Source organism: Bombina bombina, chromosome 12 (genome assembly GCF_027579735.1).
Source record: "Bombina bombina isolate aBomBom1 chromosome 12, aBomBom1.pri, whole genome shotgun sequence".
In the NCBI taxonomy this organism is placed as follows: Eukaryota; Metazoa; Chordata; class Amphibia; order Anura; family Bombinatoridae; genus Bombina; species Bombina bombina.
The window spans coordinates 75,471,552-75,499,287 of NC_069510.1; the positions used below are offsets into that span (position 1 = coordinate 75,471,552).

The window sequence follows — 27,736 nt, forward strand, 5'->3', positions numbered from 1 at the left end:
ATAGTGATGGGGTAGACCTTTCCAACCATTCAACTGATCTGTTATTTTCTTAATTAAGGCAGTATAATTAAGGGAGTACCAGGTGCTGGGGTTAAGTGATAACTTAATTCCTAAATATTTAAATTCTTTTGAGACTATTTTAAAGTCATAACCAAGAATATCCTCAAGAACTTTCTAAGTCAACCAGATTAGTTCTGATTTGTCTTGGTTTATATGGTATCCTGAGATAATGTCATATCTTTCAATCAGTGCCATCATTTTAGGTAGATTAGTATGTGGGTCTGAGATAAATAAAATCATATCGTCCGCATAGAGCGATAGATGCATAGTGGAGGTTCCAATTTTTAAGCCTTCAGTTTCCATTCTTATTGCCTGGGCAAGAGGTTCTATAGCGATGTCAAACAGCAGAGGGGAGAGTGGGCAGCCCTGTCTAGTGCCTTTATACAGGGGAAATGTTGGTACAATTCTACCGTTTACAATAACCGCTGCTTTTGGGTCCCTATAAATATTTTGAATAGCCTTAAGGATGTTACCAGTAAAGCCGAAGTGTTCCAGTGTAGAAAAAAAGGTAGCCCCATGCTACTTTGTCAAAGGCTTTCTCCGCATCTAAAGCTAACATGCAGGCTTTGGTGAGCCTCGAAGGCTGGGGATCATTTCTGTGTTTCCAAAAGTTGGATAGAATTAATTGAACTTTTCTAGTGTTTTTGACCTGTCTGGCCCTCAAGAATAATTGATGGTAATATCAGTCCTATCCTGGTTGCTAAAATTTTTGTTAGTAGTTTATAGTCTGTGTTGAGTAGTGAAATTGGGCGGTATGGCGCTGGTTGTAATGGATCTCTTCCTGGTTTTAAAATAATATGGGCCTCCGTAAATCTTTGACTAGGGTGGGTTTGTCCTGTAACAATACTGTTGTATAAGCTAGTTAGGGTTTCAGATATCTCAGGTTTCAATAGCTTGTAGAATTCTGCAGGCATACCATCTGGACCTGGAGTTTTACCAAGGGGAGTATTTTGTATGGCCTTAAGCACCTCATGTATTCCTATCAGGGCATTAAGCATGTCTATTTGGTGTCCTGTAAGTCTGGGAAGTTTTAAATTGTCTAAGAAACTATTAATCTGATCTTTGTTTGGGTTATGGGGACCATACAAAATTGGCATAATAGTCAGTGAATACCTTTTGAATTTTATCCGGTTCAGAAACTATGCTTCCATTATTGTTAATTGCGGGTATTATATTCGGTGGCCTTGTCAATTTAGTCAGTGTTGCAAGAGAGCGACCTGTTTTGTTGCCAAATCTATAAAATCTTGCCTTTAATCTGTTTGTAGCTCTTAGGGTTTTCTGTAGTAAGAAATTATCTCTAGCCGATTTGACCTGCTTATAATAGTCCCTATTTCTTTCTGTTGGAGTTTTAAGGTATTTATTTTGTGCATTCATCAGTTGTCTAAATAATAGTTCCTCTTGCGCTGTAGACTTTTTCCGCACTCCAATAGCATAATTAGTGATAACTCCTCTCAAAACCGCTTTAGCAGTCTCCCAGAAGAGTAGAGGGTTTTGAAGGTGTTGAGAGCTCAAATGGTAGTATGCATGCCATTCCCCTTTCATATAGTTAAGGAGGTTGGGATCTTTATATAGATATGTTGGGAAGAACCACCTATTTTCTTTAGGAGGGGCTTTTTTAACGTGTAAGGTCAGCTTCACTGGGGCATGGTCAGATAGTGCATCATTTTTAATGTTCGTGATTTGAGTACTTAGTGTCTTGGACACCAAGAAGTAGTCAATACGAGATAGGGTGTTTTTAGACGGGGCAATACAAGGATAATCTCTAACTTCTGGATTTCTAACCCACCATATGTCTATCAATCCCAGTCCTTTTTTAAATTTTGTTAGAGTTCTGGTGTCCTGTTTAGTGTATGTCGCCGGTCTGAGTATTAATGGTGTTGATGTAGGGTTTCTATATCTATCCAATGGTACGTGTGGCGCAATATTGTAATTGCCTCCCACTATCAGCAGAAGGTGAGCAGATTTTAGTCAATGTTGTTGCATTTTGGACCAAAAAGTGTTTTTATTATTAAGTGGGCCATAGACTCCTACTAACGCTATCTGGATTTTTCCAAGCTCTATGTGTAATGTTACAAACCTGCCCTCAGGATCTATATCAGTGTGTAGAACTTTATATGCTAGACCCTTCCGAAATAACAGGGCTACTCCTCTAGCTCTACTCTCTGAGTATGTGGTGCTAATGACTTCCTGGACCCATCCTTGTTTTAGTTTACAGTGTTCCTCTTCATTAAGATGTGTTTCTATCAATATGGCTATATCTGTTCCCTTATTTTTTAGTAGCCTTAGTATGCTTTTCCTCTTGATTGGGGGATGTAATCCCACCAACATTCCAAGTGACTAAGTGTATCCTAGCATTAGCCATTATGTGAATCATACCCTCCCCCCCACTCTTCTTATGAAAGAATTGAAAAAAGGATATGTTGTCGGCTTTCACCATTTCTCCATGTTCACCCATTGCTAGGTGTTTGACAAGCAACAAGGACAGTTTACTGTCCACCAGGCCGCACATCTTATATAATGTTTGTTCAAGGGACTTCTGCTGTGGCTAATCGATTTTCCTGATGGTTATTTGCCCCAGAGTCCATGGCTTCATTAATTACTATTGGGAACATATACCCAAGCTGTAGAGGACACTGAATGGAACCCGGGAGGGTAAAAGGCGGACCTTATTCTGAGGGCACCACAGCCAGCCTGTTGAATGAGCCATGATCCTCTGAGGAGGCTTATGACCCGCTGTCTCATAAGCCATGCGAATCAAGCTCCTCAACCAAAAAGACAAAGAAATAGCAGGGGCCCTTTGACCCTTGTGCTTCCCAGAATACACCACAAAGAGAGATGTAGACTGTCTGAAATAATTTGTAGTCTGAAGATAGAACTTCAAGGCATGAACCACATCCAAGTTATGAAGTAACCTCTCCTTAGAAGAAGAAGGGTTAGGACACAAGGAAGAAACAACTATTTCCTGATTGATTTTACGGTTAGACACCACCTTGGGGAGAAACCCCAACCCAGTGCAAAGGACAGCCTTATCCGCATGAGACACCAGATAAGAAGGGTCACTTTGCAAGGCAGTTAGCTCAGATACTCTGCACCGATGCAATAGCCAACAGGAAGAGAACCTTCCAGAACAAAATCTTAATGTCAATGGAATGCATAGATTTCAAACAGAAACCTTAAGGACTAAGTTTAAGCTCCCAGGTGGAGCCAACTGTCTAAAGACAGGTCTGATTCTAGACAGAGCCTGAACAAAAGATTGGATGTCAGGGAGCTCAGCGAGTCTCCTATGCAACAAAACTGATAACGCCAACATCTGTCCCTTTAAGGAACTAGCGGCACGACCTTTCTCCAAACTCTCTTGGAGAAAAGCCAGAATCCTTAATACCTTCACCTTGTGCCAAGGATATCCATGCTTCTCACACCAGGACAAGTAAGTCATCCACACCTTATGGTAGATGCGACAAGTGACTGGCTTCCTTGCCTGAAAGAGAGTATTAATCACACTTTCAGAAAAGCCTCTCTTGGCTAAGACTAGGAGTTCAATCTCCACGCAGTCAGCCTCAGGGAATCTAGATTTTGATATTGAAAGGGGCCCTGTGACAGCAGATCCCTGCGACAGGGTAACCTCCACAGTGGAGAGGATGAGATCCCCACCATATCCGCAAACCACGTCCTCCGCAGACATGAAGGAGCAATCAGAATGGCCGAGGCCCACTCCTGTTTGATGCGTGCCACTACTCAAGGTAGAAGTGGTAGCAGTGGAAAGATGTAAGCTAGGCTGAAACCCCAGGAACCCCTAAGGCATCTGTCAGCTCTGCCTGGGGATCCCTGGACCTCGACCCATATCGAGGCAGCTTGCAATTGAGTCTGGATGCCATGAGATCTATCTCCGGCATTCCCCATCTGTGACAAATCTCCATAAACACCTCGGGTGAAGAGACCATTCCCCCGGATGGAAGGATTGTCTGCTGAGAAAATCCGCTTCCCAGTGATGTAAGCCACTGAGGTAATGTTGTCGGTCTGGTATCTGATGAAATTGACCGACTCCAAAGAATGCCATGCCTTCAGAGCATTGTATATTGCTCGCAGTTCTAGGATGTTGATCGGAAGGAGAGACTCCTCCCTGGACTACCTTCCTTGTGCCATTCTTTTTATTTATTTATTTATTTTTATTGAGGTTAAAGGTAAGGTTTACAAACCAAATGTGTCAGTAAATTCTATACATAGATAATTGTGTCTAGACACATCATTAACAGACATTAAATAACATAGATAAAACTCATTCAACTGACAGTATGTAGAGTAACAATACACATAACTAGCCTGTTGTACTTTAAGCCCTACATAAGACACATGAGGCCACTCTTGGACCTTCTAGGACTATCAAAAACACAACGCTACAGAGGGTTATCTAGGACAGTGCGAGACTACTCTTGAGTCTCAAATGGGAACCTCTTTTTTTTGTTATTTTATATACTATAAATATTAAGGCGTTCCTGATCAATATCAGAGGAGGAAACTGTGCTACTTTCTTATATAGTATAACTGTCATCTGCTTATAACAGGCAACCTTCAATATAACTTAATATAGGGCCGGGAGCTGGTCTATGTCGCTAACGCTGAGTTGCTAGGCTGAGAGAGCTGCAAGGTGGCGTAGGGATGTAAAAGTGAATACATAAGGCCAATGAGGACCTTTGTTAGAAAATGGGGAAGTTTAGTATATAGCCTTACAGAGAGACATATCTATAGTGCGTTATAGTATGACATGCACAGGATATATAACACATTGGTTCTAAGGTGGTCTTACTCATAGACACTTTTAAAAACTATAACTAGAACAGTGACATTCGCATAGTACAAAATACAAAGATTCTAGGATGGAACTTGATAACCTGAAGGGAGCAATATAAATGGTTATAACCAAATAAAGCAGCCTGTATCATTATTATTTCAAGAGGGTCCATTACTATTATGTCTCAGGTGGTACAGAGCATCTGCTATTCGAAGTCAGTGTAACCAGGGCCAGGATGTGGGGGAGTATATGGATCAGCAACAGAATTTACTTTGCATATATAGAGCTTAATGTTAGCTTTATGACTGACAACATATCACATAGATACGGTGCCCCAGTTATCTCAGCGGTATCATAAGCATTAAAGAAACTATGGTTGAATTCACTTTGCATATATAGAACTCCATGTTAACTCCATGACTGACAACTGGTCACAGCTATACAATGTCCCAGGGAACTCATCTAATTCTAGTAGGTCCTTCTAGCTCCTACTTTACATAAATACAGAATGTCTTGCTGTCTCGGCCGCCGACAGTTCGACTATAATCAAGCTGATAAGGAGCATAAAATGTGCCTACTGTTACTAACAGGGTATAACATCTAGAGCTATGTTCTCTATTGTCCCTCTGAAGTATTCAGCCCACATGTGGTCAAAAAAGCAATTTCAAGTCATATATACAGATAAGGTTTAGGTGTCAGGGTTAGGGTGACTCTGGGAAGGCACCACATGGCAAAACATATGGACATGATAGTGAAAGACAGCACCTATTTTCCTTTTTGGGGCACGGAAAAAGGGTTAGCCACACCCCAATATATATCCAAGAAAAAGTATTTTTCCAGCCACCAGTTAAACTTTAAAAAGACCTTTATTCGTTTCTTGCAGGGTCCATCATATCAAAAACAACGTTTCAAACCTATGCCAGGTTCTTAATCATGTCTACTGAATAGTATACAGGTGTGTCTTTTATACCTGTCCAATTTTTATCAGATTGCACAATAGTGCCATCTTGTGGTTAAAATTTAAAATTACATGTGACAAATTATCTAAAAGAATTTACTATTAATTCTTATATTTTAAGTTGATTTCTTCATTACTTATATATGTTTGTCACATGGAAATTTAAAACCAAATTTATATACATATAATTAAAACCTATACACACTATAGTATCAGAATCAAACATGCTGCTACAGGTATATGCTATCATAGTCAAAAAAATAATGACCATTCAAAATCTTTATTTAAGCCTTCAGGTATCATTGTGTTTAATCTGTTTATCCAAAACATCTCCCTTCTTTTAAGCATCTGGTCTCTGTCACCTCCCCTCCTGGGTCTGTCAACTTGTTCAATTACTTGAAATCTAAGTTGACTGATGTTATGACCCATGGAGAGGAAGTGACAGGAAACAGGAGCCTCCATATTTTTGTTTCTAATGTTAGATTTATGTTCTGTGATTCTTGTTCTTACTTCCCTACTCGTTTCTCCTATATAAATCCTGGCACACGGACATTTGATGAGATAAATAGCATATGTACTTCTACATGTTAGATATTTCTTTATAGGGTATTTGGTTCCCTTAATGGGGTGAAAAAAATCTTTCCCTTTTATTATTGAACTACAGTGACTGCAATGAAGGCAGGGATAACACCCTCTATTATCAGATCCCATTGTTGTTTGTAAGGTCTTCCTATTACTACCTATATCTGCCCTTACTAATTCATCTCTTAAATTTTTGGTTTTCTTATAAGCTACCATAGGAATATGTTTGAAGTCCTCCACTTGGGGATTACAGTCTCTCAGTATGTGCCAGTGTCTATTTATGATATGTGATATTTTTGTTCCTAGGGAGTTGTATTGGGTAACAAATATCATTCTGTTTTCTTTTGTTTTGTTTTTAGTGTTATCAGTTTCTTTATTTTTGAAGTGTTCTAACTGTTTTGTAATTAGATCTTCTGGATACCCTCTTCTTTTGAATTTATCTGCCATTTCATTTAGTCTTATGTCACATCTCCTTTCATCAGTCACTATTCTTTTTACTCTTTTAAATTGACCTTGGGGTATTGCTTCTATTGTTCTTTTTGAATGGAAACTGTCATATTGTAATACCTTGTTTTTATCTGTGTGAAACCCACAGATAAAAACAAGGTATTACAATATGACAGTTTCCATTCAAAAAGAACAATAGAAGCAATACCCCAAGGTCAATTTAAAAGAGTAAAAAGAATAGTGACTGATGAAAGGAGATGTGACATAAGACTAAATGAAATGGCAGATAAATTCAAAAGAAGAGGGTATCCAGAAGATCTAATTACAAAACAGTTAGAACACTTCAAAAATAAAGAAACTGATAACACTAAAAACAAAACAAAAGAAAACAGAATGATATTTGTTACCCAATACAACTCCCTAGGAACAAAAATATCACATATCATAAATAGACACTGGCACATACTGAGAGACTGTAATCCCCAAGTGGAGGACTTCAAACATATTCCTATGGTAGCTTATAAGAAAACCAAAAATTTAAGAGATGAATTAGTAAGGGCAGATATAGGTAGTAATAGGAAGACCTTACAAACAACAATGGGATCTGATAATAGAGGGTGTTATCCCTGCCTTCATTGCAGTCACTGTAGTTCAATAATAAAAGGGAAAGATTTTTTTCACCCCATTAAGGGAACCAAATACCCTATAAAGAAATATCTAACATGTAGAAGTACATATGCTATTTATCTCATCAAATGTCCGTGTGCCAGGATTTATATAGGAGAAACGAGTAGGGAAGTAAGAACAAGAATCACAGAACATAAATCTAACATTAGAAACAAAAATATGGAGGCTCCTGTTTCCTGTCACTTCCTCTCCATGGGTCATAACATCAGTCAACTTAGATTTCAAGTAATTGAACAAGTTGACAGACCCAGGAGGGGAGGTGACAGAGACCAGATGCTTAAAAGAAGGGAGATGTTTTGGATAAACAGATTAAACACAATGATACCTGAAGGCTTAAATAAAGATTTTGAATGGTCATTATTTGTTTGACTATGATAGCATATACCTGTAGCAGCATGTTTGATTCTGATACTATAGTGTGTATAGGTTTTAATTATATGTATATAAATTTGGTTTTAAATTTCCATGTGACAAACATATATAAGTAATGAAGAAATCAACTTAAAATATAAGAATTAATAGTAAATTCTTTTAGATAATTTGTCACATGTAATTTTAAATTTTAACCACAAGATGGCACTATTGTGCAATCTGATAAAAATTGGACAGGTATAAAAGACACACCTGTATACTATTCAGTAGACATGATTAAGAACCTGGCATAGGTTTGAAACGTTGTTTTTGATATGATGGACCCTGCAAGAAACGAATAAAGGTCTTTTTAAAGTTTAACTGGTGGCTGGAAAAATACTTTTTCTTGGATCTAAAACATATGGACACCCACTCAACAATGTCATAGGAATAAGGTGCAGGAAAAATGTGGTGCAAGCTACCTCTGACTATGGTATTTAAACAGCTGAGTTTTAGATTATAACAAGTTATGCAAATATATATACATATCAAAGAGGTCAAAAAAGGCATATACTCAAATGTAGAAATTAAAGAGACCTGTCTCACTGAATAGGGACACAATAACAAACATGGGTGAAATTACTGTCAACCATTCCACATACTGATAATTTCAGTTTTAGGGGTTCAATAAAGAGCCAGATGATTATATGAGTGTTATGGAACATAGCAATATTCGTGTCCAGTAAACCCCTGTGGATTAAGGTGCAAGCAGTAACTGCAATGTCCGTATCTTAATTTGGTGGGGGATTTCCAAAATCTAACAGTTAATGTTGTCATGCTGAAGTCCCAGAGGATACTCATAAATTACTCACATACGGGTAGAATGTAAAATTAAACTGCTTAACCCACTCCAGATCTCTGAAAAAACTGTGAGTTAGAAACTCTTCTGCTGTGTTGGGGGTTCCCAAAGGCTATAAGTTCTCTTTGCTTAGGTGTCAAATCCAGTGACTCTGTTATCGCAAAATTACTGACAGTCTGCATCTCTAGCCCAATAATGGGGGACAAAGGACTCCTGCTGTACAGATTTCTCACTGTCTCCCGTTGCAGCCAAGGGGGTGAGGTTAAATGCTCTCCGTTTTCTGTAGTAGCCAGGCATCGCCAACTCGCTTGGAATCTACTCTCCTCCTACATGGTCAGCTGCTGAACCATAAGCTGCTCTGATAGAGACAGTGCGGTCACAGATGTATTCAGGCTAATCGAGACTTTAACCTCTCGTGCTGTGAGCAATGTAGAGCTTTGCTTTGAAGTGGCCCCTGGTGTCGTGCCAGCTAGTAATCCGCTGCCGATGTTGATCACGCTTAGTTTCTCAGTTTTCTGCAACTGTAGGACTCTGCAGATCTCTTGTTCCAGCTCCTCAAAATGATTTCGGATGTGAGACTGCATCTCTCTTTCCCATAGATCGATAGCGGCCATTGTTAACTTCATGACAGGTCTCCGTCCAGCAGATCTCCACCGCTTTCTGAATTAGTCTGCACAGATGGTATTGCTGTATATAAAAAGCTACTGCTACTCTAATTCTTGCAGTTATGGTTTCCCTCTGTTTACGGCTTAAAAGTAGCACAGTGTGCACAGTTTTCTTTTAAACTGCTCTACCCGGATGACCGGGGGGGTGTTAGTTCCAGCAGGAGTAACATTTAGTGTAGAAATTATTTGCCCATACTTTGCTGGTTTTTCAAGAAGAAAGTTCTTGGTAAAGTTGTAGATAAGTGGCGGTCACAATCTCCCAGGACGGTCTCAAGAATGATGACCCCATGGACAGTTGCTCCATATGGGTCCACCAAGACACCAAGAGAGGGAGTTCCGAGTCCGAGCATCCATGGATATCAGCTGTGATAGATCTTAATGATCGCCATTCCACTGTCTCAACATGCCCAATTGAAGAGATCTGAGATGGGACCTGGCAAGTGGGATGACATTTATGCTTGACACCATGAGACCTTGGGCTTGTGGAGGACTGAAGGGCAAGACAGGTCGACGCAAGATTCCTGCGTCGCTGATCTATGAGAAATATCTTTATGGACATAGAGTCTATTATCGTAACCAGGAACTCTACCCTGTTGCTGGGAACCGGGGAACTCTTTCCTGAGTTGATCTTCCAACAGTGAGATTGGAGCAGAAGAAGAATAGCCCTCAAGTGATCCTCTGCGAGGCTGAACTACGGCGCCTGAACTAGGATGTCATCCAGGTAAGGTGCCACCGCAATGCCCCTGGATCTGGCTACTACAAGCAGCGCCCCCAGAACCTTTGTGAAGACTCTCAGAGCTGTCGCCAGACAAAAAGGAAGGGCCACAAACTGGAAGTGTTGGTCCAGAAACGCAAATCTTAGGAACCTGAAGTGGTCCCTGTGAATTGGCACATGAAGGTAAGCATCCTTCAAATCTACAGTTGTCATAAACTGTCCCTCTTGAACTAGAGGCAGGATAGATCTGATCGTTTCCATTTTGAAACTTGTTTAAACACTTTAGGTCCAGAATCGAGTGGAACGTGACCTCCCTCTTTGGAACCACAAAAAGGTTGGAATAGTACCCTAGACCCCTCTCTGCTAGGGGTACTGGTACAATAACTCTGAGAGAGGTGAGATCTCTTACACACTTTAGAAAGGCCTCTCTCTTCTCTGGTCTTGATGACAGGTTTGACAGGAGGAATCTTCCCTCTGGCGGATGGGATCTGAACCCTATCCTGTAGCCCTGAGAGACAACTTCTAAAACCCAGGGGTCCTGAACGTCCTGCGACCATGCGTCTGAGAATTAAGATAATCTGCCCCCTATGTGATCTGGAGACCGGTTGGGGGCCGCCCCTTCATGCCGATTTAGTCTTGGCGGGTTTCTTGCTCTGCTTAAACTTGTTCCAAGAATGAGCCGGTTTCCAAGGTCCCTTTGACTGGTCCGCTTTTGCGGCAGGTTGCTGGCGCTGGGCCTTGTCCACACGAAATGGAAGAAAAGTAGATCTCTTGGGCTTAGCCTTCTTATCATGTGGTAGGAAAGCGCCCTTGCCTCCCGTGACCGTGGATATGAGCTTAATGGTTTCAGTGGTTTAAATTTCGCAATATTTAAAAATAGATGATTTACAGTGTGAGAACTTTTTAAAGCCAACCATTGTAAATTTAAATCTGCCAGATATTATAACCTGCATTGTTAATCTTTACACTAGGGCAAAATATCACAAAGTTTAAAAACACATTTGTCACATTAAATGAAGATTAACCCCTTAATGACCACAGCACTTTTCCATTTTCTGTCCGTTTGGGACCAAGGCTATTTTTACATTTCTGCAGTGTTTGTGTTTAGCTGTAATTTTCCCCTTGCTCATTTAATGTACCCACACATATTATATACCGTTTTTCTCGCCATTAAATGGACTTTCAAAATTTACCATTATTTTCCTCATATCTTATAATTTACTATAAAATTTTTTATAAAATATGAGGAAAAAATAGAAAAAAACACACTTTTTCTAACTTTGACCCCCAAAATCTGTTATACATCTACAACCACCAAACAAAAACCATGCTAAATAGTTTCTAAATTTTGTCCTGAGTTTAGAAATACCCAATGTTTACATGTTCTTTGCTTTTTTTGCAAGTTATAGGGCCATAAATACAAGTAGCACTTTGCTATTTCCAAACCACTTTTTTTCAAAATTAGCGCTAGTTACATTGGAACACTGATATCTTTCAGGAATCCCTGAATATCCCTTGACATGTATATATTTTTTTTTAGAAGACATCCCAAAGTATTGATCTAGGCCCATTTTGGTATATATCATGCCACCATTTCACCGCCAAATGCGATCAAATAAAAAAAAATGTTCACTTTTTCACAATTTTTTTCACAAACTTTAGGTTTCTCACTGAAATTATTTACAAAAAACTTATGCAATTATAGCATACATGGTTGTAAATGCTTCTCTGGGATCCCCTTTGTTCATAAATAGCAGACATATATGGCTTTGGTTTTGCTTTTTACTAATTAGAAGGCTGCTAAATGCGACTGCGCACCACACGTGTATTATGCCCAGCAGTGAAGGGGTTAATTAGGGAGCATGTAGGGAGCTTCTAGGGTTAATTTTAGCTTCAGTGTAGTGTAGTAGACAACCCCAAGTATTGATCTAGGCCCATTTTGGTATATTTCATGCCACCATTTCACCGCCAAATGCAATCAAATTAAAAAAAACGCTAAATTTTTCACAATTTTAGGTTTCTCACTGAAATTATTTACAAACAGCATGTGCAATTATGGCACAAATAGTTGTAAATGCTTCTCTGGGATCCCCTTTGTTCAGAAATAGCAGACATATATGACTTTGGGGTTGCCTTTTGGTAATTAGAAGGCCGCAAAGTGCTGCTGCGCATCACACATGTATTATGGCTAGCAGTCAAGGGGTTAATTAGGTAGTTTGTAGGGAGCTTGCGGGGTTAATTTTAGCTTTAGTGTAGAGATCAGCCTCCCACCTGACACATCAGACCCCCTGATATCTCCCAAACAGCTCCCTTCCCTCCCCCACCCCACAATTGTCCCCGCCATCTTAAGTACTGGCAGAAAGTCTGCCAGTACTAAAATAAAAGTTTTTTTTTTTTTTTTTAAATACATCTTTAGCATATTTACATATGCTACTTTGTAGGATCCCCCCTTAGCCCCCAACCTCCCTGATCCCCCCCAAAAACAGCTCTCTAACCCCCCCCTGCCTTATTGGGGGCCATCTTGGGTACTGGCAGCTGTCTGCCAGTACCCAGTTAACAATATTTTTTCCTCTTTTTGTATTTTTTTTTTTTCATTTTGCTGTAGTGTAGCTTCCCCACGACCAACCCCTACCCCCACCCCCTCCCAGATCCCTTAGATTAGTTTTTGGGGGCATTTACTCCCCCTCTTCCTCCCACTTACTACATAATTATTTCTGTAGTGTAAGCGGTTCCCACCCGCTCCCTCCCGTGCACGCGCCCGCCCACCGATCCCACGTGCACGCGCGCGTGTCTGTGCGCGCCCCTGACTCTCCCGCCCCCGATCCCGCCCCCCTCTGTGTATCTGAAGGCATCGATGGCCGCCCACCCGCCTCCCACTGCAGCTCCCACCCACCAACGATTGCGGCCATCGATGGCCGGTGTAGAGAGGGCCACAGAGTGGCTCTCTCTGCACCGGAGGGGTACAAATTGTTATTGCAGGATGCCTCGATATTGAGGCATCCTGCAATAACCGGAAAGCAGCTGGAAGCGATGAGGATCGCTTCCAGCTGCTTTCCAAACCGAGGACGTACGCCACACGTCCTCAGGCGTTAACTGCCTTTTTTCTGAGGACGTGTGGCGTACGTCCTCGGTCATTAAGGGGTTAAACATTTAAATATTATGAAAGTTTAAAGAATGATGTGTCTAAATGTTAAAGGGACATGAAGCCATAATTCAGACAGAGCATGCCATTTTAAACAACTTTGTAATTTGCTTCTACAATAAATTTTCTTTGCTCTTTTGGTATCTTTTGTTGAAAAGCAGGGAGGTAAGCTCAAAAGCGTGCACGTGTCTAGAGCAATATATTTTTAGGGCTTTACAGGCACGTATGAAAATTAAGGCCAGATTTGCTCCCCTTAATGTAATCACAGCGCCTCCCTCCACCTGTCGTGCCTATTAGTGTGCACCTAGGTAATCCCACTACTGTCCAGGGGGTAGTAACCCCCACTTTGGGAACCTCTGCTCTAATGCATTAAGAGTATTTTATTATTGCTTTATTAAGTCCCTTTCAATGTGACAAAGCAAAGGTATTCCTGGTTTCAGCACCTCAATGGAAATTGGAAATGTATTATTTTTACTCCCTTCTCAAAGATAATGATTGCAAGGATGGATGGGAAAAGACTCTCTTTCTCAGAATGCTTTTCGTTTAACAAGAGAATGCAGAGGTGGGTTTTTTTTTATGTCCTCTTTTTGAAGAAACATAATAAAAACAGTAACTACACTGTCCCTTTAAGTTGTTATCTGTATGGCCTGAGGTAGGGGTAGGTCTAAACCTCAAAGGGATATGAAACAATGCTCCTTTAGTAGAAAAAAAATATATTAAATTAAAATAAACATAAAAAGAATCTTATTGTGTACATAAGCAGCTAGATAAGCAAGCAGATATTATAGAACTTGTATTCTATTGTCACATGATTTTTGTAGCAAAAAACCTCTGCTGAGCATGGGCATTAAACTAACTATGGATATTATAGGTATCTTCTAGCAACACTTCAAAAAACTGCTACTTTGCCTTCCTGTAGAGACCACAGCCCGGTTTGTGGGGCTGTGACAGAAAGATCCTTCACAAAGTAATGCACATTGCAATGATTTCTATCAACTATAACCCGCTGCTTAGTGCTTTTTTGTTACAACAATGAAACAGACAAGGATGGGGGGTGAGCAATACAGGCCAAAAAGCTATTAATGGGGGTAGGTGGTGCTGCTGTGGTTTTCCTTCATATGCCCCTGGACCAGCAATGTTCTGCACTGTCAATCGCAGCATATGTGAAAGGTAAAAACTCTTCTAAACCACTGATGAGCAGGATAAAAAAAGTGTTATGTGTAAATAGAGTTTACTGTATATATATATAAAAAATTTTTTTATTATTACTAAATACACATGCATGCAAATAACCTTGCACACACACATGCACCACACACATAACACACGTGAGTGCACAACACAGATACACACTTGCATGTAAACACGAATGCACACATACAAACACCCATAAACGTGCATACACACAAACACATTCACACATTTTCACCCACACACATTCATACATATACACACATACCTGCACACAAACGCATCCAATCTCACATACATATGTACATACACGCACATGCACATACAAAAAACAGCCAAAATAAATGCATAATTTTACATTTGCATGAGGAACGACATCACAGCTCTGATTTTTACTGCACTTTGTGACTAACATTGTGCAAAAAGACAAGGACCTCTATTTATCACAGGTCTTGCGGACCTGATCCGACACTGCGGATCAGGTCCGCAAGACCTCGCTGAATGCGGAAAGCAATACGCTCTCCGTATTCAGCATTGCTCCAGCAGCTCACAAGAGCTGCTGGTGCAACGTCGCCCCCTGAAGATTCGCCGCCAATCGGCCGCCAGCAGGGAGGTATCAATCAACCCGATCGGGTTGAATTGCGGCGATCTCTGTCTGCCTGCTCAGAGCAGACAGACAGGGTTATGGAGCAGCGGTCTTTAGACCGCTGCTTAATAAATGTTGTTTCTGGCGAGTCTGAAGACTCGCCAGAAACACGGGCCATCAAGCTCCATTTGGAGCTTGATAGATGGGCCCCAATATATGCTATTGTAAACAGTACAAAATTGTTTTTTTTTAAGAGGTCAAGGCTGATGAAATATAAAAGATCTCCTAAAGCTGGAAAAGTATTATGTCATGGATTGGAAAAGCGCAAACAAATTGCCCCTACATTAGGTTATCACACCACTAAATCATATGAGAAGCTCACTATAAATTTTGGAGTTTTCCAATGAAATGTTATAGTTTACAATTTGAGAATTTCACAAAAAGCCTTTGGATGAACTTTACATGGAAATTATGATTATGATGAGAAGTAGAAGGAAATCTGAATTTTTAGGGTGGGGGGGGGGGACAAATAAAAATATTATATATAAATAATATAAATATACGTAAACTGTACAACATGACATCTTTTTTGTAATTTCCTTGAAATCATATTAAAATATATTTACACATACAAGACATGTTATCAGACAAAAACTTTGTTGCAGATTAATCATTTGTCACAGAATTGGATATTCGGTAAGGGTATACATTTGTTAACAATAATATATTTGTCTGCTATTTATGTTGGGGAACATCTTCAGGGCATCATCAGAGTAGTCTTTAACATAATTAAACCTAATTAAAGTTAAAGGGACATGAAGCCTATTTTTTTCTTTAAAGGGACTATCAGCTTGTATGAAGTACAGTAGCCAATCTATTTTGGTATGTTAAGTTTCTCCAATCAGGATCAACTAGTGAATACGTTTTCCTACTTGCACATGCCTAATTGTGCATGTGTAATTTGAAATAGCTATGTGAAAAATATTACGTGCACTGCTAAACTGTCATATATAAAAACAGCTTACTGGGAAAGAATAAAATTGTGGGCGGAGCTTGGCGGCCATTTCCGTCTGCTAACAAATGATATTTAAAAGTTTCATGTACTTCTTACAAGCTTATAGATGTGGAACCTGTTGCAAAAAGCGTGTCTGGTATCTAACAATAAGTAATAAAGAATAAGTATTGGGTCTAGTCTTTTCCTTTAAGGATTCTAACTGAGCATACAATTTTATACAATATTCTAATTTACTTATATTATCAAATTTTCTTCACTCTCTTGGTATTCTTTGCTGAAGGAGCAGCAATGCACTATTGTGAGTCAATGACAAGAGGCATATATGTGCAGCCATCAATCAGCAGCTAGCTCCCAGTAGTGTATTACTTGCTGCACCTGAGCCTACCTAGGTATGCCATTTAGCAAAGTGAACAAAGCAAATTAGATAGAAGCATACTGGAAAGTTGTTTCAAATGCATGCTCTATTTGAATTTTAAAAGTTTAATTTTATCATTTAAAATAGTACTTGCTAGTGCTACTGCTACAAGCCAACCGCAGCACAAAAATATTTATTTTTATTTTTCAAAAGGGGTCAGAGCTGGGCAAGGACAAAAGGGAAGATTGAAAATGTGTTGTTTGTTATAGGAATTAATGAGCTGACATCTAAATTGCTATTGAATAGTGAACAATATGAAGCTTTTTCCGCCTGCAGAAGAGCTGTTCCCATCTTTAGAGTTATGGTTTTAACCACAGAAACTACTTTTTTTCTCACTTGCATTTGATTAGTTTCTTTTTGTTAATGTTTATTTATTGTTATCAGACATATGCAATAAATATGGAAAAATTAATTATCTTTAACATTTATCCAAAAAGATAAATGAACGTCCCTTTACTGAAAAACAAATGCTCATGTCTAATATATTCTATCATTTAAATTGTTCATGGTGCAATATAATTAATCTTATATTAAAAACAGCCTCACTGTTACTGACGCACATCTGTTTCTTGCACACAGGTTGGTCCCGAGGGTGCTTTGAGGACTGGGGACAGTTTATACGTTTGGCTATTCCCAGCATGTTCATGTTGTGTATCGAGTGGTGGGCATTTGAAATCGGAATCTTCCTGACAGGTAAATAAAATGACAAATTATTACGCATCCCAACATTCCCCAGAGGCTTCCAGGGATTGGGAGGTGAGGGGGACTTGTGATTGGTGGCCTGTGGGTGTTTTTTTGGCAAAGCTATGATAGGAGAGACAGATAGGAGTGTGTTTTTTTTTAAGTTAAATAGTTTTTTATTGAAAATGTTTTACAGCAACAACAAAGAAAGGAAAAGGAGAAAAAGAATTGCAAATATTCATCAAAAACAGAAAAAAAATTTTTTTGTCTCTTGACCAATATATAAATACATATATAGCAAGGAGATATACCATATAAGAAGAAAACATTCTTAAGAGATGGGAGTGTGTTATGAACGGGTCAGTGTGTTGTGGGTGGGGTGGCACAGACTGTGGGCGGAGTCTGGGTAGAATCAGGGTAGGCATTGGATTGATTCTGGAAACAGGGACATTTGTACTGGCAGGAAGCAGCAGGAAAGGCAATCGGCAGAGCTACAAACCTGTGACCGTCCTGCAATATGCTGGATGGTTGGCAGCTCAGTAACCCTGTTTTTTTATGTAGTTGTTAACTCAAGTCATAGAATACAAACACCACCATATTATTGCAAGGATGTTTTGAAGACTGTGAATTCACCCATACCACACCCAGTTCCACAAATACCACAAATCCAACCCCCCGGTTTGTGACTCTGTTAAAGAAAGATAAAACACCTTGTAATTAAAACATTTTTATGTAGTCTTGCAATAAATTAACATACCAGCCAAATGTGAAAACTTTCATAATACATTATCGCAATGTTTACTTACTTTCCACTGGCTAAACTTCCCCAAACACTCGCTGCATTTGGAGAGGTCAATCAGAATTTATTGCTTGAGTAGTCAAGCCTTGTCACTGCTATTTTGTTAGAAAAACCTACTTTGTTTAGCAGCTCCTTATCCACCTCCCCCCCCCCCCCCAATACCAGTTTGGGACAGATGTGTTTCATGTACCTTGACTTCCCTGACTAAATTAGACAAGGTATATTAATTCCAAACTAAAATCCCCATCCAATATGTTCAGATAGAAGCGGTGTCCCCTTTGAGAACCAAACTTAGCTTAAAACTTTAGAGAGTTCGATATATCCTCCTGTTCGATATATCCTCCTGTTACAGTCTAACAATCTCATCATAGACTCAGCTCCATGTAATCATCTACTGGAGAAGGTAGAAACAATCCAAAGCTCTGAAAAGGTGAATAGACAGGAATGCCACAGAAAAGGATCTAAGTGCAGTAAACTCAGTGGCCTAGATTTAGAGTTGGGCGGTAGCCGTCAAAACCAGCGTTAGAGGCTCCTAACGCTGTTTTTTACCGCCCGCTGGTATTTGGAGTCAGTCAGGAAAGGGTCTAACGCTCACTTTGCAGCCGCAACTTTTCCATACCGCAGATCCCCCTACGTCATTTGCGTATCCTATCTTTTTAATGGGATCTTCCTAACGCCGGTATTTAGAGTCGTGGCTGAAGTGAGCGTTAGAAATCTAACGACAAAACTCCAGTCGCAGAAAAAAGTCAGTAGTTAAGAGCTTTCTGGGCTACCGCCGGTTTATAAAGCTCTTAACTACTGTGCTCTAAAGTACACTAACACCCATAAACTACCTATGTACCTCTAACCCGAGACCCCCCACATCGCCGCCACTCTATTCAAATTTTTTAACCCCTAATCTGCCGCTCCGTACACCGCCGCCAGCTACGTTATCCCTATGTACCCCTAATCTGCTACCCCTAACATCGCCGACCCCTATATTATATTTATTAACCCCTAATCTGCCGTCCCCGCTATCGCTGACACCTGCATATTTTTTTAACCCCTAATCTGCCACTCCGTACACCGCCGCAACCTACATTATCCCTATGTACCCCTAATCTGCTGCCCCTAATACAGCCAACCCCTATATTATATTTATTAACCCCTAATCTACCGCCCCCAACGTCGCCTCCACCTACCTACAATTATTAACCCCTAATCTGCCGACAGGATCTCACCGCTACTCTAATAAATGTATTAACCCCTAAAGCTAAGTCTAACCCTAAAACTAACACCCCCCTAAGTTAAATATAATTTTATTCTAACTAAATAAATTAACTCTTATTAAATAAATTATTCCTATTTAAAGCTAAATACTTACCTGTAAAATAAACTCTAATATAGCTACAATATAAATTATAATTATTACAGTTACGTAAGTTACAATTAAACCTAACACTACACTATCAATAAATTAATTAAATACAATACCTACAAATAAATACAATTAAATAAACTAACTAAAGTACAAAAAAATAAAAAAGAACTAAGTTACAAAAAATAAAAAAATATTTACAAACATTAGAAAAATATTACAATTTTAAACTAATTACACCTACTCTAAGCCCCCTAATAAAATAACAAAGCCCTCCAAAATAAAAAAAATGCCCTACCCTATTTTAAATTAAAAAAGTTCAAAGCTCTTTTACCTTACCAGCCCTGAAAAGGGCCATTTGCGGGGCATGCCCCAAAAATTCAGCTCTTTTGCCTGTAAAAAAAACCATACAATACCCCCCCCAACATTACAACCCACCACCCACATACCCCTAATCTAACCCAAACCCCCCTTAAATAAACCTAACACTAAGCCCCTGAAGATCTCCCTACCTTGTCTTCACCACACCGGGTCGCGATCTGTCCAGAAGAGCCTCTGAAATCTTCATCCAAGCCCAAGCAGGGGCTGAAGAGTGACGTCCATCCTCCGGCTGAAGTCTGGATCCAAGCGGCAAATGAAGAAGTCCATCTTCGGAAGAAATCTTCATCCTATCCGGGCAGAAGAGGACATCCGGACCAGCAAACATCTTCATCCAAGCCGCATCTTCTATGTTGTTCCATCGGATGACAAGCGGCTGATCTGGAAGACCTCCGGCGCGGATCCATCTTCTTCGTTCGACGTCCAACTGAAGAATGAAGGTTCCTATAAGGGACGTCATCCAAGATGGCGTCCCTCGAATTCCGATATGCTGATAGGATTCTATCAGCCAATCGGAATTAAGGTAGGAAAATTCTGTTTTGGATGATGGAATCAGCCAATAAGATTCAAGTTCAATCCGATTGGCTGATCCAATCCGATTGGCTGATCCAATCCAATCAGCCAATCAGATTGAGCTTGCATTCTATTGTCTGTTCCGATCAGCCAATAGAATGCGAGCTCAATCTGATTGGCTGATCCAATCAGCCAATCGGATTGAACTTGAATCTGATTGGCTGATTCCATCAGCCAATCAGAATTTTCCTACCTTAATTCCGATTGGCTGATAGAATCCTATCAGCCAATTGGAATTCGAGGGACGCCATCTTGGATGACGTCCCTTAAAGGAACCTTCATTCTTCAGTTGGACGTCGAACGAAGAGGATGGATCCGCGCCGGAGGTCTTCAAGATCAGCCGTTCGTCATCCGATGGAACAACATAGAAGATGCGGCTTGGATGAAGATGTTTGCTGATCCGGATGTCCTCTTCTGCCCGGATAGGATGAAGATTTCTTCCCGAAGATGGACTTCTTCATTTGCCGCTTGGATCCAGACTTCAGCCGGAGGATGGACGTCACTCTTCAGCCCCTGCTTGGGCTTGGATGAAGATTTTGGAGGCTCTTCTGGACAGATCGGGACCCGGTGTGGTGAAGACAAGGTAGGGAGATCTTCAGGGGCTTAGTGTTAGGTTTATTTAAGGGGGGTTTGGGTTAGATTAGGGGTATGTGGGTGGTGGGTTGTAATGTTGGGGGGGGTATTGTATGTTTTTTTTTTACAGGCAAAAGAGCTGAATTCTTTGGGGCATGCCCCGCAAAGGGCCCTTTTCAGGGCTGGTAAGGTAAAAGAGCTTTTCTATTTTAATTTTAGAATAGGGTAGGGCATTTTTTTTATTTTGGGGGTCTTTGTTATTTTATTAGGGGGCTTAGAGTAGGTGTAATTAGTTTAAAATTGTTGTAATATTTTTCTAATGTTTGTAAATATTTTTTTATTTTTTGTAACTTAGTTCTTTTTTATTTTTTGTACTTTAGTTAGTTTATTTCATTGTATTTATTTGTAAGTATTGTAGTTAATTAATTTATTGATAGTGTAGTGTTAGGTTTAATTGTTGGTAATTGTAGGTATTTTATTTAATTTATTTATTGATAGTGTAGTGTTAGGTTTAATTGTAGATAATTGTAGGTATTTTATTTAATTAATTTATTGATAGTGTAGTGTTAGGTTTAATTGTAACTTAGGTTAGGATTTATTTTACAGGTAATTTTGTAATTATTTTAACTAGGTAACTATTAAATAGTTATTAACTATTTAATAGCTATTGTACCTGGTTAAAATAAATACAAAGTTGCCTGTAAAATAAATATTAATCCTAAAATAGCTACAATATAATTATAATTTATATTGTAGCTATATTAGGATTTATTTTACAGGTAAGTATTTAGCTTTAAATAGGAATAATTTATTTAATAAGAGTTAATTTATTTAGTTAGATTTAAATTATATTTAACTTAGGGGGGTGTTAGTGTTAGACTTAGCTTTAGGGGTTAATCCATTTATTATAGTAGCGGTGTGGTCCGGTCGACAGATTAGGGGTTAATAATTGTAGGTAGGTGGAGGCGACGTTGGGGGGCGGCAGATTAGGGGTTAATAAATATAATATAGGGGTCGGCGGTGTTAGGGGCAGCAGATTAGGGTTACATAGGTATAATGTAGGTTGCGGCGGTGTACGGAGCTGCAGATTAGGGGTTAATAATAATATGCAGTGGTCAGCGATAGCGGGGGCGGCATATTAGGGGTTAATAAATCATCCATTACTTGTGGGATACCAATACCAAAGCTAAAGTACACGGATGAAGGGAGGGACAAGGCAGGTACGTAAACGGAAGGTACCACTGCCTGTAAAACCTTTCTCCCAAAAATAGCCTCCGAAGAAGCAAAGGTATCAAATTTATAGAATTTTGAAAAGGTATGAAGGGAAGACCAAGTCGCAGCCTTACAAATCTGTTCAACAGAAGCCTCATTTTTAAAGGCCCATGTGGAAGCCACAGCTCTAGTAGAATGAGCTGTAATCCTTTCAGGAGGCTTCTGGCCAGCAGTCTCATAAGCTAAGCGTATTATACTCCTTAGCCAAAAAGAAAGAGAAGTTGCCGACGCCTTTTGGCCTCTCCTCTGTCCAGAGTAGACAACAAACAAAGCAGATGTTTGACGAAAATCTTTGGTAGCTAAATAATACTTTAAAGCACGAACCACATCAAGATTGTGTAATAGACGTTCCTTCTTTGAAGAAGGATTAGGACACAATGACGGAACAACAATCTCCTGATTGATATTCTTATTAGATACCACCTTAGGTAAAAACCCAGGTTTGTTATGCAAAACTACCTTATCTGCATGGAAGATCACATAAGAGGAATCACATTGTAAGGCAGATAACTCAGAAACTCTATGAGCTGAGGAAATAGCTACCAAAAATAGAACTTTCCAAGATAAAAGTTTGATATCTATGGAATGAAGAGGTTCAAACGGAACCCCTTGAAGGACTTTAAGAACCAAATTTAAACTCCATGGCGGAGCAACAGGTTTAAACACAGGCTTGATTCTAACTAAAGCCTGCCAAATGCCTGAACGTCTGGAACATCCGCCAGACGCTTGTGCAAAAGAATAGACGGAGCAGAAATCTGTCCCTTTAAGGAACTAGCTGACAATCCTTTTTCCAATCCTTCTTGGAGAAAAGATAATATCCTGGGAATCCTGACTTTACTCCATGAGTAACCCTTGGATTCACACCAATAAAGATATGTACGCCATATCTTATGATAGATTTTCCTGGTGACAGGCTTTTGTGCCTGAATTAAGGTATCAATGACTGACTTGGAGAAGCCACGCTTTGATAAAAACATAATTTATGCTTACCTGATAAATTCCTTTCTTCTGTAGTGTGATCAGTCCACGGGTCATCATTACTTCTGGGATATTACTCCTCCCCAACAGGAAGTGCAAGAGGATTCACCCAGCAGAGCTGCATATAGCTCCTCCCCTCTACGTCACTCCCAGTCATTCGACCAAGGACCAACGAGAAAGGAAAAGCCAAGGGTGAAGTGGTGACTGGAGTATAAATTAAAAAATATTTACCTGCCTTAAAAACAGGGCGGGCCGTGGACTGATCACACTACAGAAGAAAGGAATTTATCAGGTAAGCATAAATTATGTTTTCTTCTGTTAAGTGTGATCAGTCCACGGGTCATCATTACTTCTGGGATACCAATACCAAAGCAAAAGTACACGGATGACGGGAGGGATAGGCAGGCTCTTTATACAGAAGGAACCACTGCCTGAAGAACCTTTCTCCCAAAAATAGCCTCCGATGAAGCAAAAGTGTCAAATTTGTAAAATTTGGAAAAAGTATGAAGCGAAGACCAAGTTGCAGCCTTGCAAATCTGTTCAACAGAGGCCTCATTCTTGAAGGCCCAAGTGGAAGCCACAGCTCTAGAAGAATGAGCTGTAATTCTTTCAGGAGGCTGCTGTCCAGCAGTCTCATAAGCTAAACGAATTATGCTACGAAGCCAAAAAGAAAGAGAGGTAGCGGAAGCTTTTTGACCTCTCCTCTGCCCAGAGTAAATGACAAACAGAGAAGACGTTTGTCGAAATTCCTTAGTTGCCTGTAAGTAAAATTTTAGAGCACGGACTACATCCAGGTTGTGCAGTAGACGTTCCTTCTTTGAAGAAGGATTTGGGCATAAAGAAGGAACAACAATCTCTTGATTGATATTCCTGTTAGTAACTACCTTAGGTAAGAACCCAGGTTTAGTACGCAGGACTACCTTATCCGAATGAAAAATCAAATAAGGAGAATCACAATGTAAGGCTGATAATTCAGAGACTCTTCGAGCCGAGGAAATAGCCATTAAAAAAAGAACTTTCCAAGATAACAACTTTATATCAATGGAATGAAGGGGTTCAAACGGAACGCCCTGTAAAACATTAAGAACAAGGTTTAAACTCCATGGTGGAGCAACAGTTTTAAACACAGGCTTAATCCTGGCCAAAGCCTGACAAAAAGCCTGGACGTCAGGAACTTCTGACAGACGTTTGTGTAACAGAATGGACAGAGCTGAGATCTGTCCCTTTAATGAACTAGCAGATAAACCCTTTTCTAAACCTTCTTGTAGAAAAGACAATATCCTCGGAATCCTAACCTTACTCCAAGAGTAACCTTTGGATTCACACCAATATAGGTATTTACGCCATATCTTATGGTAAATCTTTCTGGTAACAGGTTTCCTAGCCTGTATTAAGGTATCAATAACTGACTCAGAAAACCCACGTCTTGATAAAATCAAGCGTTCAATTTCCAAGCAGTCAGCTTCAGAGAAGTTAGATTTTGATGTTTGAAGGGACCCTGTATCAGAAGGTCCTGTTTCAGAGGTAGAGACCAAGGTGGACAGGATGACATGTCCACCAGGTCTGCATACCAAGTCCTGCGTGGCCACGCAGGTGCTATTAGAATCACTGATGCTCTCTCTTGTTTGATTCTGGCAATCAATCGAGGAAGCAACGGGAAGGGTGGAAACACGTAAGCCATCCTGAAGTCCCAAGGTGCTGTCAGAGCATCTATCAGGACTGCTCCTGGATCCCTGGATCTGGACCCGTAACGAGGAAGCTTGGCGTTCTGTCGAGACGCCATGAGATCTATCTCTGGTTTGCCCCAACGTCGAAGTATTTGGGCAAAGACCTCCGGATGAAGTTCCCACTCCCCCGGATGAAAAGTCTGACGACTTAAGAAATCCGCCTCCCAGTTCTCCACTCCCGGGATGTGGATTGCTGACAGGTGGCAAGAGTGAGACTCTGCCCAGCGAATTATCTTTGATACTTCCATCATAGCTAGGGAGCTTCTTGTCCCTCCCTGATGGTTGATGTAAGCTACAGTCGTGATGTTGTCCGACTGAAACCTGATGAACCCCCGAGTTGTCAACTGGGGCCAAGCCAGGAGGGCATTGAGAACTGCTCTCAATTCCAGAATGTTTATTGGCAGGAGACTCTCTTCCTGACTCCATTGTCCCTGAGCCTTCAGAGAATTCCAGACGGCACCCCAACCTAGAAGGCTGGCGTCTGTTGTTACAATTGTCCAGTCTGGTCTGCTGAATGGCATCCCCCTGGACAGATGTGGCCGAGAAAGCCACCATAGAAGAGAATTTCTGGTCTCTTGATCCAGATTCAGAGAAGGGGATAAGTCTGAGTAATCCCCATTCCACTGACTTAGCATGCACAGTTGCAGTGGTCTGAGGTGTAAGCGTGCAAAGGGTACTATGTCCATTGCCGCTACCATTAAGCCGATTACCTCCATGCATTGAGCCACTGACGGGTGTTGAATGGAATGAAGGGTGCGGCAAGCACTTTGAAGTCTTGTTAGCCTGTCCTCTGTCAGGTAAATCTTAATTTCTACAGAATCTATAAGAGTCCCCAGGAAGGGAACTCTTGTGAGTGGAACGAGTGAACTTTTCTTTTCGTTCACCTTCCATCCATGTGACCTTAGAAATGCCAGCACTAACTCTGTATGAGACTTGGCAGTTTGAAAGCTTGAAGCTTGTATCAGAATGTCGTCTAGGTATGGAGCTACCGAGATTCCCCGCGGTCTTAGTACCGCCAGAAGAGCACCCAGAACCTTTGTGAAGATTCTTGGAGCTGTAGCCAATCCGAATGGAAGAGCCACAAACTGGTAATGCCTGTCTAGGAAGGCAAACCTTAGGTACCGATAATGATCTTTGTGAATCGGTATGTGAAGGTAAGCATCTTTTAAATCTACAGTGGTCATGTACTGACCCTCTTGGATCATAGGTAAAATTGTCCGAATAGTCTCCATCTTGAACGATGGAACTCTTAGGAATTTGTTTAGGATCTTTAAGTCCAGGATTGGTCTGAAAGTTCCCTCTTTTTTGGGAACCACAAACAGATTTGAGTAAAACCCCTGTCCCTGTTCCGATCGTGGAACTGGATGGATTACTCCCATTAACAAGAGCTCTTGTACGCAGCGTAGAAACGCCTCTTTCTTTGTCTGGATTGTTGACAATCTTGACAGATGAAATCTCTCTCTTGGAGGAGAGTATTTGAAGTCCAGAAGGTATCCCTGAGATATTATCTCTAGCGCCCAGGGATCCTGAACATCTCTTGCCCAAGCCTGGGCGAAGAGAGAAAGTCTGCCCCCCACTAGATCCGATCCCGGATCGGGGGCCCTCAATTCATGCTGTTTTAGGGGCAGCAGCAGGTTTCCTAGTCTGCTTGCCCTTGTTCCAGGACTGGTTAGGTTTCCAGCCTTGTCTGTAGCGAGCAACAGCTCCTTCCTGTTTTGGTGCAGAGGAAGTTGATGCTGCTCCTGCTTTGAAATTACGAAAGGAACGAAAATTAGACTGTCTAGTCTTGGCTTTGGCTTTGTCCTGAGGCAGGGCATGGCCTTTACCTCCTGTAATGTCAGCGATAATCTCTTTCAACCCGGGCCCGAATAAGGTCTGCCCTTTGAAAGGTATATTAAGCAATTTAGACTTAGAAGTAACATCAGCTGACCAGGATTTTAGCCACAGCGCCCTGCGTGCCTGAATGGCGAATCCTGAATTCTTCGCCGTAAGTTTAGTAAGATGTACTACGGCCTCCGAAATGAATGAATTAGCTAGTTTAAGGACTCTAAGCCTGTCCGTAATGTCGTCCAGAGTAGCTGAACCAATGTTCTCTTCCAGAGACTCAATCCAGAATGCCGCTGCAGCCGTGATCGGCGCAATGCATGCAAGGGGTTGCAATATAAAACCTTGTTGAACAAACATTTTCTTAAGGTAACCCTCTAACTTTTTATCCATTGGATCTGAAAAAGCACAGCTATCCTCCACCGGGATAGTGGTACGCTTAGCTAAGGTAGAAACTGCTCCCTCCACCTTAGGGACCGTTTGCCATAAGTCCCTTGTGGTGGCGTATATTGGAAACATTTTTCTAAATATCGGAGGGGGTGAGAACGGCACACCGGGTCTATCCCACTCCTTAGTAACAATTTCAGTAAGTCTCTTAGGTATAGGAAAAACCTCAGTACTCGTCGGTACCGCAAAATATTTATCCAACCTACACATTTTCTCTGGTATTGCAACTGTGTTACAATCATTCAGAGCCGCTAACACCTCCCCTAGTAATACACGGAGGTTTTCCAGTTTAAATTTAAAATTTGAAATATCTGAATCCAGTCTGTTTGGATCAGAACCGTCACCCACAGAATGAAGTTCTCCGTCCTCATGTTCTGCCACCTGTGACGCAGTGTCTGACATGGCCCTAATATTATCAGCGCACTCTGTTCTCACCCCAGAGTGATCACGCTTACCTCTTAGTTCTGGTAATTTAGCCAAAACCTCAGTCATAACAGTAGCCATATCCTGTAATGTGATTTGTAATGGCCGCCCAGATGTACTCGGCGCTACAATATCACGCACCTCCCTCTGAGCGGGAGATGTAGGTACTGACACGTGAGGCGAGTTAGTCGGCATAACTCTCCCCTCGTTGTTTGGTGAAATTTGTTCAATTTGTACAGATT

The 27,736-nt window shown here is 40.6% G+C and overlaps 1 protein-coding gene across 2 annotated transcripts in view; it reads left to right on the top strand.

Moving 5' to 3' along the window:
- LOC128642788 (multidrug and toxin extrusion protein 1-like) overlaps positions 1–27,736 on the top strand; it is a 676,487-nt gene that overhangs the window by 353,841 nt on the left and 294,910 nt on the right. For both annotated transcript variants that reach the window (XM_053695585.1, XM_053695586.1), the window contains exon 10: positions 17,042–17,155. In XM_053695585.1, coding sequence (XP_053551560.1) covers positions 17,042–17,155 — 114 coding nt within the window. The remainder of the gene's footprint in view (positions 1–17,041; positions 17,156–27,736) is intronic.